The sequence below is a fragment of the Ornithorhynchus anatinus genome, chromosome 15 (genome assembly GCF_004115215.2).
Source record: "Ornithorhynchus anatinus isolate Pmale09 chromosome 15, mOrnAna1.pri.v4, whole genome shotgun sequence".
Taxonomy (NCBI): domain Eukaryota; kingdom Metazoa; phylum Chordata; class Mammalia; order Monotremata; family Ornithorhynchidae; genus Ornithorhynchus; species Ornithorhynchus anatinus.
In genome coordinates, this window is record NC_041742.1 from 17,139,945 (window position 1) to 17,152,511 (window position 12,567).

The following is a 12,567-nucleotide window of genomic DNA, read 5'->3' on the forward strand; positions in this document are numbered from 1 at the left end:
CCCCAAACCATTCTTTGCTCCCAAGAGAAAATATGAGATGGCCTGCAGGCAGTCTTATTACTCTGGCCAGCTCTGAACGCCAACCCATCTGCCAACTCTGAACGCCAACCCATCTCCAAATTCCCTTTCTGAGGAAGATAATTGGGAAGGGGAAAGAGAGCCAGCGAAGTTCACCAATCCCTCAGGAAGCTCGCCACGTCCTCTCTTGTAAGATCTGTAACCATGACCGGCTCATCTCCTAGTGACTTTGATTTCTTGGGACTGCAAGTGTGGGAATGAAAAGAAGGCAGGGCAAATACCGTGATTATCACTGGACCTGGGAGGACCTTGAATTAGACCGGGAGCCCGTTGTTGGGTAGGGATTGTCTCTATCTGTTGCCGAACTGTACTTTCCAAGCGCTTAGTACAGTGCTCTGCACACAGTAAGCGCTCAATAAATACGATTGAATGAAAATGAATGAATGAACAAACTGGCCACCATTTGGGGTCTTTTTAGCCCTGGGATCTAGTATTCCTTTGAACGTCACCGAGGATGACGACGGTATGTTTGGTCTGTCTCCCCCGATTAGACTGCAAGCCCGTCAAATGGGCAGGGATTGTCTCTATCTGTTGCTGAACTGTACATTCCAAGCTCTTAGTACAGTGCTCTGCACGTAGTAAGCGCTCAAGAAATGCTATTGAATGAATGGTCTCTTCCCCCAAGACTTTGAACTGAGATTGTCCTCAGCTCCAACTTCTTTAATGCGTGACCGTCTGAAATCTTCTGAAGCACGTAGGAAGAATATACTAGTGAAAATGCAGACGTATTCTAATCAGTCAATCCTTTATTGAGAACTTCTATGTACAGAATGTTGTATTAAGCGCTCTGGGGAGTTCAGTATAACAGAGTTGGTAGATACATTCCCTCCCTAAAAGACGGTGACAAAAATATCTTTAGCAGGGTTATTATATACCCATGTATAAACCCCCCCCCCCCGTATATACACATATAAGCATATACATTTTTATATAAATACACACACAATCCGTTGCTATTTTCTGGACAATGTTGAACTATGAAATAAACCTATGCGGTTCTTTAAAACATAATTTCTCGAATTAACAACACACAACGCAAGAGTACTTTTATCATTATGGCATTTATTAAGCACGTTGTGCCAAGCACTGGGACAAATGCTAGATATAAAGTTTAGACGCAATCTCCTCTCTCTCTCTCTCTCTCCCGGAAACCCAATAATGAGGTGAGTAATCTCTCTTCCCAACCCAGGCCCACCTACCACTTATGGCATTAACTGAGCGCTTACTATCTTCAGAGCACTGTATCAAACGATCGCGCGAGTACATGGAGTAGTGGATAGAGCGCGGGCCTGGGAGTCGGACGGTCATGGGTTCTAATTCCACCTCCGTCTCACGTCTACGGCAGGGAAGGGGTTCGTGTATCGAGAAGCTGGGTGGGCCAGTGGCAAGAGCCCGGGGCCTGGGGAGTCAGAAGGACCCGGCTTCTAATTCCGCTCTGCCACGTGTCTGCCGTGTGACCTTGGGCAAGCCACGTCACTTCTCTGGGCCTCAGTTCCCTCATCTGTAAAATGGGGATGAAGACCGTGCGCCCCCGAGGGACAACCTCATCACCTTGTATCTACCCCAGCGCTTAGAACGGCGCTTGCTGCATCCTAAGTGCTTAACAAATACCATCCTCATTATTCTTATCATTTAGTGTTCTACAGTCCTCTCCCGACTGCATAGCACAATGTCAGCACATCGCTAAATATCACTGTCATTATTATTATTATTTAGTGTTCTACAGTCCTCTCCCAACAGCTCAGCACACTGTCAGCATATCGTTAAACACCATCCTCATTATTATTATTAGTGTTCTACAGCCCTCTCCCCATCGCTTGGCGCAATGTCAGCACATCGTTAAATACCATCCTCCTCATTATTATTATTAGTGTTCTACAGCCCTCTCCCCATCGCTTGGCGCAATGTCTGTACATCGTTAAATACCATCCTCCTCATTATTATTATTATTATTAGTGTTCTACAGCCCTCTCCCCATCGCTTGGCGCAATGTCAGCACATCGTTAAATACCATCCTCCTCATTATTATTATTATTATTAGTGTTCTACAGCCCTCTCCCCATCGCTTGGCGCAATGTCAGCACAAGGTTGAAATACCATCCTGATTATTTAGTGTTCTACAGGCCCCTCCCCAGCGCTTGGCGCAATGTCTGCACATCGTTAAATACCGTTCTCCTTCTTCTTCTTCTTCTTCTTCTTCTTCTTCTTGGTGTTCTACAGCCCTCTCCCCAGCGCCTAGCCCAAAGTCAGGCCGGTGTCAACCAGCACCCTCACTGTTATTCTCATGACGGTTCGGCGGGGCCGCCCGCACGGCCGAGCGGAGGGTGCGGGATGGGGCGGGACGCGCGCGCCGGGGGGGTGGCGCGGGAGCCCCGCCCCCAGCGGCCCCCCCCCTCCCCCTCCCCCCCGCGCGCGCGCGCGAGGCCCCGCCCCCTCTGCGGCACGGCGCGGAGAGAGCGCGAGGCCCCGCGCAGGCGCCGAACCCCCCACCGCGGCGGAGGCGCCAGACCCTCGCCCCCCCCCTCGTCGCCTCGCCCCCTCGCCGCCTCGCCCCCTCGCCGCCTCGCCCCCTCGCCGCCTCGCCCCTCGCCCCTCGCCCGGCCTTCCGAGCCGGCCCCGCCGCCATGAGGAGCCGCAGCAACTCGGGCGTCCGCCTGGACGGCTACGGCCGCCTGCTCCAGCGCACCATCCTCGCCTTCCAGGTACGCGCCCGCCCTGCGCGCCGCGAGCTCCCCGGGGGGCCCGCCGGGGGACGCCCACCGCCCACCGCCCACCGCCCACCGCCCCGAGGGGGCACCAAGGGGCGGGGCGGGGCCCGGTTGCCATGGCAACCCGCCTCCCCCCCTCCCCCCTCCCCCTCTTCCCTCTCTCCCCCCTCCCCCCTCTTCCCCCCTCCCCTTCTCTCCCCTTCTCTCCCCTTCTCTCTCCCTCTCTCTCCCTCTCCCTTTCTCCCTTTCTCTCTTTCTCCCTTTCTCCCATTCTCCCCCTCTTTCCCCCTCTTTCCCCCTCTCTCCCCCCTTTCCCCCCCTCCCCCTCTCCTTTTCCCCCTCTCCCCCCTCTCCCCCCTACTCTCCCCTCCTCTCCCCTCCTCTCCCCTCTCTCCCTCCTCCCCCCCTCCCCCCCTCCCCCCCTCCCCCCCTCCCCTCCTCCCCCCTCCTTCCCCCTCCTCCCCCTCCTCCCCCCTCCTCTCCCCTCCTCTCCCCTCCTCTCCCCTCCTCTCCCCTCCTCTCCCCCCCTCTCCCCCTTTCTCCCCCTTTCTCCCCCTTTCTCCCCCTTTCTCCCCCTTTCTCCCCCTCTCTCCCCCTCTCTCCCCCTCTCTCCCCTCCTCCCCCTCCTCTTCCCCTCTCCCCCCCCTCCCCCTCTCTCCCCCTCTCTCCCCCTCTCCCTCCCCCTCCCTCCCCTCTCCCTTCCCCTCCCTCCCCTCTCCCCCGTATGTATGTGTGTATATAGCTATAATTCTATTTACTTAGGTTGATGCCTGTTGACTTGTTTTGGTGCATCTATATCTAGAATTATTTATTTATTTATTTTGATGCCTGTTGACTTGTTCTGTTGACTGCCTCCCCGCTTTTGGACTGTGAGCCCGGCTTGGGCAGGGACTGTCTCCCTTTATTGCCGAATGGTACTTTCCAAGCGCTTAGTCCGGCGCCCTGCACACAGTAAGCGCTCAGTAAATACAGTTGAACGAACGAATGAGTGAATGAAGTGACTTGCCCAAGGTCACGCAGCAGACGAGTGGCGAAGCTGGGATTAGAACCCATGACCTTCTGACTCCCAGGCCCGGCCTCTTTCCACTACATCATGCGTAATAATAATCTTGGTATTTGTTAAGCGCTCACTATATGCGGGACACTGTTCTAAGCGCTGGGGTAGATACGGGGTCATCGGGTTGTCCCACGTGAGGCTCATAATCTTCACCCCCATTTTACAGATGAGGGAACTGAGGCACAGAGAAGTGAAGCGACTCGCCTACAGTCACACAGCTGACCAGTGGCAGAGCTGGGATTCGAACCCATAACCTCCGACTCCCCAGCCCGGGCTCGTTCCACTGAGCCACGCTGCTTCTCTGATAGTAATGGTGATATTTGCGAAGTGCTTACTGCGGAGGTAGATAGCAGGGAGAGTGGACATTCACTGTCATAGTTATTGAGCACCTACCGTGTGCGAAGCACGGGACTAAGCGCTTGGGAGAGTAAGCTGTAACAAGTAGGCACGTTATGGCCCACGACGACCCACAGTCTGTGAGGGGGAGACAGACATTAATAGAAATAAACGAATAGATTACAGATTACACGCGTGCGGCGCGGGCAGTAGACGGAGAGAAGGGAGGAGAGGTAGGAGGGGGCAAGGGGATGGAGAGCCTCGAAGCCCAGAGTGAGAAGTTTCTGTTTCGCGCGGAGGTCGACGGGCAACCGCTGGAGGATTTTAAGGAGGGGAGAGACGCGCCCAGAGCGTTTCTGCAGGAAGACGATCCGGGCAGCGGGATGAAGAGTAGACTGGAGCGGGGAGAGAGAGGAGGAAGGGAGATCGGAGAGAAGGCTGACACGATAATCCAGCCGGAATATTATGAGAACCTGTACCGGTAAAATAGCCGTTTGGATGGAGAGGAAAGGGCGGATTCACCACCCACACTCCGTCCCACTAAAACTGTGAGTCCCTTGTCGGGGGGGGACAGTATGCGGCCCGATTAACTTGTACCTAGAGTAGTGTTTATTATAGCGCTTGGCACCCGGTACGCACTTCACGGACGCCACAGTTATTAAAGATATTGCCAGTATCTGCCCGGTGGTATCACACGTCTGACACCCACTCCCACAGATTTGAGTGTCGCGTGCGTCTCCCGTGAGCCGGAGCGGAAAATGTCAGAGTTGAGACCCGAGCCTCGCCGCGTGTTTAGGAGGTTATCTTAACGCAAGCTGGGCACATTGGGTAGCAAAGGTCATAGCCAAAGGTCTCGGCAAAAATAATGACCCACCCTGATAGTATGGACATATTTCCTGTTTCCCATTCATCCCTTTTGGGGGAAAAGAGGCGCCCATTCCGCGATACTGAACCGATGAGAGTTTTGCACCGAGTACGGTTCATTACTAGTTAACCCCCTCTGACTCCGAACATCCCTTTGTATGAGAAGAATTTTTCCATGAGTCAGTTGCCAAATATACTTGCTGCTAAGGATGGGCTATTGGAGGACTTGGTCTAAAGAGGGGCCCAGGGGGTAGGGAAGATAGAAACTCAGAAAAATGCAGATGTGGCTTTTGAAGATGGCCTGAAGTTCAACAACGGGTCCAAGCGATCAAACCTATATCGAAGATTCCTAGATTTACTTTGGCCCAGACCGGTAAAAAGAATGGCAGTTTTCTCTACCCTGAAAATGGACGGTTTATTGAATAACTTTGTTTCTCTTCCTTTGAAGGAAAAAAAACCCTAGTTTGAGCCTTCAAGACCATTGCTTTGAACAGAAACGCAGGGCTCTGATAGTTAACTCACTGTTGATGAAGGAATGAATTTTTAATGCTGATGTTCAGTGTAGCGTAAAGTCATTGGGACTGAAGTTAGTTGAGGTAATGAACAATTTAGAAACCATCCAATATGGGGTCTTTATCATTCCTGGATGGACGCGTTTCCAATTTCTTTATCTCTCCGGGATAGGTGCGTTTCCAGTTTGGTGCATCTGCATACCCAAAGAGCCATGATTTGGGCTGCCAACATTTGAACAGCTGCCTTTGTAGGCAACATATTAATTGGAAATTAGTAGTTATTAATAATAATAATAGTGATGATGATGGTATTTGTTAATAATGTTGGTATTTGTTAAGCGCTTACTATATGCAGAGCACTGTTCTAAGCGCTGGGGTCGATAGAGGGTAATCAGACTGTCCCACGTGAGGCTCACGGTCTTAATCCCCATTTTACAGATGAGGTAACTGAGACACAGAAAAGGTGAGTGACTCGCCCACAGTCACACAGCTGACAAGTGGCAGAGCCGGAATTCGAACCCATGACCTCTGACTCCCAAGCCCGGGCTCTTTCCACCGAGCCGCGCTGCTTCTCTATTACGTTAAGCGCCTACTGTGTGCCAGGCACTGTACTAAGCGCTGGGGTGGATACAAGCGCATCGAGTTGGACACAGTCCCCGTCCCAGGTGGGGCTCAGAGTCACACTACCCATTTTAGAGATGAGGGAACTGAGGCGGGCAGAAGTGAAGTGACTTGCCAAGGTCACACGGCAGACGTGGCGGAGCTGGGATTAGAACCCATGACCTTCCGACTCCCAGGCCCCGGGCTCTATCCACTACGCCGTGCTGCTCGACTGATATTGAAGTGGAACGGAACAAAGAGGCTCTCGAAGATGGCGGTGTGACTGCTTTCGTCTGGGATGAGTTGCTTCTCCCATGGAGTTACACTCCCAAGTCTCTCCAGCCGCTCCACCTAGGAGGGACCCAGGGGTCCCAGAAATAGGAAGATATTTTTCCCGCCGCGGCAGATGTCACCGGCGAACACTCGCTGTAAGAGACGTCGGCCGGCGCTCTCCTCTGACCAGGATCGTGGGTCGTAATAATAATGATTTTTGTCAAGTGCCTACTATGTGCCAAGCACTGAGTAGCGTTTCTGCACCTGGACTTCTTTTTTAATGGTGTTTGTTAAGCCCTTACTATGTGTCAGACGCTGTTCTGAGCACGGGGGGTAGATAGAAGTTAAATAGATCAGACACAGCCCGTCCCGGCTCACGGTCTGCCGTTTTCATTGAACTCCACGTGCCTGGGTGGCTGCTAGAGGTGGAGGGAGGAGGTGTGTGCCGATGGGGACAGCCACCTGCTCTCTCCTCTCCCCCGCCATAATAATAATAATAACTATGATATTTGTTAAACCTTTAGGTTGCAAGGACGGGGGGAAGCTTCAGAGCGTCACTGAAGGCCCATCTCCTCCAAGAGGCCTTCCCAGACTAAGCCCCACCTTTCCTCATCTCCTTCGCGTCACCCTGACTCGCTCCCTTTTCTCTTCCCCCTTCCCAGCCCCATACCACTTATGGACATATCTGTCATTTTATTGGTTTGTATTGATGTCTGTCTCCCCCACTCTAGACCGTACACTTTGCGGGCGGGGAATGTGACTGTTAATTGTTGTTTCGTACTCTCCCAAGCGCTTAGTACAGTAAGCGCTCAATAAATATGATTGAAGGAATGAAAGAATAAAATACCGGCTACTGTCACTATGAGCACTTATGTACATATCTGTAATTTATTCATTTGTATTGTCCGTCTCCCAGCCTCTAGGCTGTAAGCTCCTTGTGGGCAGGGAATGTGTTTATTGTTGTATTGTACTCTCCCGAGTGCTTAGTGCAGTGCTTTGCACATAGTAAGTGCTCAATAAATATGATCGAATGAATCTTTTTAATGTCCGTGTTTAGGTGATTTGTTTTGCTGAATGGGATGCGAAATTCGATGCTTTGAAAATTAAGGACTATATTTACATACATACACGGAAGAATGGAATTTAAAGTGAGGAAATACATTCACATTGGTATTTGAACATATAATGGAACCCATGTTCTTATGTTTAAATTATATTTTGGTTATCTTTTCAGATTACATTTATCTGTGTCAAATGCATTATATGGGCCCTTTGGATAGAAGTCACTACATGAGCCAATGGTCTTTCGAAAGCATGTCTTCTCTAGGTTAGAAAACAGATATAATTATTTTGGTATCGGCTAAGTGCTTACTATATGTCAAGCGCTGTTCTAAATGGCTCCGGTAGATAGAAGACAACTAGGTTGGACACCGTCCCTGACCCGCATGGGGCTCACGGTCTAAATTAGAAGGAAAGGAATTTAATCCCCCTTTGACAGGTGAGGCAACTGAGCCACAGATAAATTGAGTGACTTGCCCAAGGTCACACACGACAGACAAGTGGAGGAGCCGGGATTAGAACCCAGGCCCTCTGACTCCCAAGCCCGTGTTCTTTAAACTAGGACATGCTGCTTCCCTGATGATTATCTCGTCACCGTGGAAGCAAGTGGGACATCTCCCAAAGAAGGGTCAGCCTCTGCTGATATTCTAGACAGCCTCTGGTGGGATTGGGGTAGACTCCCTCTACTCCTCTTAGACGGGATAGGAAGGGAGTGTTCAGGTAATCGTCATCATAATAATAATTAGGGTATTAAGCACTTACTATGTACCAAGCGCTGGGGAATAGGGAAGGTAATCAGGTCGGGCACAGTTCCTGTCCTAATCATATTGGACCCAGTCCCTGTCCCACATGAGGCTCACAGTCTGGAGGAGCAGCGTGGCCTAGTGGCTGGAGCCTGGGCCTGGAAGTCAGAAGGACCCGGATTCTAATTCAGGCCCTGGCACATTTCTGCTGACCTCTCGCCCACATCCTGCCCGTGGCCTGGATCGCCTTCTCTCTTCATATCCGAAAGACAGTTACTGTCCCCTCACCCCCCAAGCCTTATCGAACGCCCATCTCCTCCAAGAGGCCTTTCCTAAGTCCTCTTTTCCTCTTCTCCCGCTCCCTTCCGCGTCGCCCTGACTCGCTCCCTTGATTCATCCCCCCGCCCGGCCCCACAGCACTTATGTACGTGTCTGCCATTTATTTAGATTAATGCCTGCCCTTCTACACTAAACCCCTTATAGGCAGTTACATTGTTCTACTGTACTCTCTCAAGCTCTTAGTCCAGTGCTCTGCACACAGTAAGAGCTCAATAAATTCAATCAGTTGATAAAACGCAAGCGCTTCTGCAGGCAGGGAACCTGTCTCCTATTTCTGTTGTATCTTCCCAAAGGTTCAGTGCAGTGCATTGTTCTCAGGAGGTGCTCAATATATTTCACTACCACGGCTGAAACCAAACATTTAAGGTTAAAGCGAAAGATCGCCTCTGTTGCGCAATGCTTTGGGTTAAAGTTTTTCCCGAAACCACACAGACCGCCATTCTGAGTTCGGTCCGTTTTCAGGGAAACCGAAAATAGCTCATCAGGTTTTCCTAGTGGTTGAATCCTCGTTGGGAAAGAAAATAATAGGAAAGCCCCTTTGCATCGACCAGAACCCCTCGTCAGTCTCTGAGGTGGCGAAGCAGTCTGCAAAGATTTCCACCTTATGAAAACTTTAAACCCCGTTTTAGCCTTTCCACCTCCTGTTGAAATGCCTGGAACTCCTCCCCTGATATTAAACTGTTGCCACCTGAAGCTTCCAGACTTCTTGTATTTCTAGCTGCAACCCAAGGGCAAAAAGGCGTATTTCGTTCTATCACTGGGGAGGCGTAGCCTGAATCGCGCTGTTCACATCAGAGAGCACAGGTCAAAATAGATTCCATCCGTTTTCTTTTTTTTCCCCTAGGGTATTTGCTAAGCTCTTACTCTGTCAGTCATTATACTAAGTGCTGGGGTAGATACCTCAGAGAGGCACATGGGGCAACCCGATTACCTTGTATCTACCCCAGCTCTTAGAACAGTGCTTGGCACATAGTAGACGCTTAAATACCATCACTATTATTATACAAGCAAATCAGGTCGGACACCATCCGTGTCCCACATAGGGCTCACGGTCTTAATCCCCATTTTACAGATGAGGGAACTGGGGGCCCCGAGAAGTTAAGGGACCTGCCCAAGGTCACGCAGCAGACGTGTGCCGGAGCTGAGATTAGCATCCAGTTACTTCTAATTCATTCAGTCATATTTATTGAACGCTTACCGTGTGCGGAACACTGTACTAAGCTCTTGGGAGAGTACAGTACAACAATAAACACAAATACAATACAACACAAAAAGCTTGCGGCTTCCAGGCCCGTGCTCTGTCCACTAGGCCGTGCTGATTCCATCTCACTTCATGGAAGAAAATAAGGGTTTTATCGGTCGTCACCGTAGGATGTACAGCGAATCCATTTCCGAGTTCAAAGTCAAGTTGAATGTAAGCGGCTGACATAGGAAGACTATAAGCAATCTAATAATACTGATGGTGGTATCTGTTAAGCATTTACTATGTGCCAAAGCACTGTGCTAAGCTCTGGGGGGATACAAGATGATCAGGTTGTCCCAGTGGGGCTCACAGACTTAGTCCCCATTTTACAGAGGAGTTAACTGAGGCACAGACAAGTGAAGTGACTTGCCCAAATTCACACAGCTGACAGGCGGCGGAGCAGGGATCAGAACCCATGACCTCTGACCCTCAAGCCCGGGCTCTTTCCACAGAGCCACGCTGCTTCTCATTTTTAGCTTTCTTTCACCACACCTATCTTTCATTCAGTTTTTATTTTACTTTTGAGGGGTTTAAGAAGAGACCTTACCTTGAAAGGGAACTGTTCAATCATTCGGTCGATCAAGAAATGGTATTGGAGCAATTTCTGAGTACCAGGCACTGAATTAAGTGCTGGGGGAAGAACGACAGGAGCAAAACTCAGGTTCCTTGCCCACAAGAAGCTGAGAGCCTCATTGGAGGACTTGGACAGAATTATTTACAGATAGCGGGGCCTGTAGAAACAAGGGTCTGGGGAAGTAGAGTGAGTACGGCAGGGTGACGTAGAGTAAATAGTCGAACGTACAACTGACTGTCCAGTAACGCCCAAGTGCTGAGGGTGAATTTAGTCTGATCCCTTTCGGCCCCACTGCCAGATGGGCCCGGGCAGGAAGGAAGATGCCATCCGTGGCCTGGTGGACAGAGCACGGGCCCGGGAATCCACAGGAACTGGATTCTAATCCCAGCTTCGCCACTTGTTGGGTCCTTGAGCAAGTAATAGTAATAATAATAATAATGTTGGTATTTGTTTAACGCTTACTATGTTCAGAGCACTGTTCCAAGTGCTGGGGTAGATACAGGGTAATCAGGTTGTCCCACGTGAGGCTCACGGTCTTAATCCCCATTTTACAGATGAGATAACTGAGGCACCGAGAAGTTAAGTGACTCGCCCACAGTCACGCAGCTGACAAGTGGCAGAGCTGGGATTCAAACCCATGACCTCTGACTCCCAAGCCCGGGCTCTTTCCACTGAGCCATGCTGCAAGTCACTTCACTTTTCTGAGCCTCATCTGGAAAAGGGGGATGAAGACTATAAGCCCCATGCGGATATGGACGGTGCCCGATCTGATTAGCTTGTTTGTACCCCAGCGCTTAGGACAGGGCCCGGCACATAGTAAGCATTTAACGAATACGCTTAGAAAAGGGGGAGAAGGGGAGGAGTTTTGTACCTGGCGACAGGCAGAGCTGGAAGAGTGGTGGAGCTGGGTGGGAAGGAGCGGGGCCGGGGGCCCCATTCATTCATACATTCAGTTGTATTTATTGAGCACTGACTGTGTGCAGAGCACTGTAATGAGTGCTTGGGAAAGTACAATACAGCCCTAAAGAGAGACGGTCCCTGCTCACACAGTCTCACAGTCGGGGGGGTGGGGATACAGACATCAGTATAAATAAAATTACAGATATGTACATACTTGCTGTGGGGCGGGGAGGGAGGGAAGAGGAAAGGGAGTAAGGGTGACGCAGAAGGGAGTGGGAGGTGAGAAAAAGTGGGGCTTAGTCTGGGAAGGCCTCTTGGAGGAGATGGGCCTTCGGTAAGGCTTTAAAAGGAGGGGGAGCGTAATTGTCGGATTTGAGGAGGGAGACCGTTCCAGGCCGGAGGTAGGATGTGGGCCAGGGGTCGGAGGCGGGACGGGCGAGATGGAGGCCCAGTGAGGAGGTTAGAGGCACCGAGCAGCGGATTGTGGGCTGGGCTGGAGAAGAAGAGAAGGGAGGTGAGGTAGGAGGGGGCAAGGAGATGGAGGGCTTTAAAGCCGACGGGGAGGAGTTTTTGTTTGGTAGGGAGGTGGATGGGCCCCAGGAGCAGCCAGGGAGGGGGATCCCGGAGAAATGGAGCTAAGAGCCGGAGGGGTGTGGATGGGTGGGTGGGGCCGGGAGGCGTCCAAGAGAAAAGAGAAGCCCCCGCCCCGGGCGTTGGGGCGAATACGGCAGAGCTGGAGAAAGGAGAGCAAGGATCGGGCCCAGAAAAAGACCAGTAGGAGAGAGAATAGGGCAGAAAACATGACGTCCTGTGCTTGTTGCACAGGTCTGAGATAAATGACCGTGAGGCGTGGGGTGAAAAGGACGTCTCCCTTGGAGCAACCCGTCCAGAGAGATGCTTCGATCTTGTCATTCTGTTTCGTAGTCCATCAGTTGTATTTATTGAGGGCTTACTATGTGCAGGGCACTGTACTAAGCACTTGGGAGAGGACAAGGTAACAGTGTGACAGACACTTTCCCCGCCCACAACGAGCTAGTAGTCTAGATGGGGTGACAGACACCAACATAAATCAACGACAGATCTGAACCTAAGTGCTGTGGGGCGAGGAGGGGGGATGACTAAAGGGAGCGAGGCAGGGTGATGCAGTCTGGCACTGAAACAATCAGTTCTATTTGTGGAACACCTCCTGTGTGCAGAGCACTGTGCTGAGCACCCGGGAGAGTGCAATAACTGTAGAAGACGTGATTCCTGCCCTCGAGCTTTCAATCTAGTGGGGAAGAC

At 51.2% G+C, this 12,567-nt stretch overlaps 1 protein-coding gene across 3 annotated transcripts in view; it reads left to right on the plus strand.

Moving 5' to 3' along the window:
* Nucleotides 1-2,662: 2,662 nt before the first annotated feature.
* The window catches only part of PHKA2 (phosphorylase kinase regulatory subunit alpha 2), a 59,000-nt gene continuing 49,095 nt past the window's right edge, over nt 2,663-12,567 (plus strand). For 2 of the 3 annotated variants that reach the window (XM_029079695.2, XM_029079696.2), the window contains exon 1: nt 2,663-2,780. In XM_029079695.2, coding sequence (XP_028935528.1) covers nt 2,703-2,780 — 78 coding nt within the window. In that variant the 5' untranslated portion in view covers nt 2,663-2,702. The remainder of the gene's footprint in view (nt 2,781-12,567) is intronic. The other variant, XM_029079697.2, reaches the window with a different exon arrangement.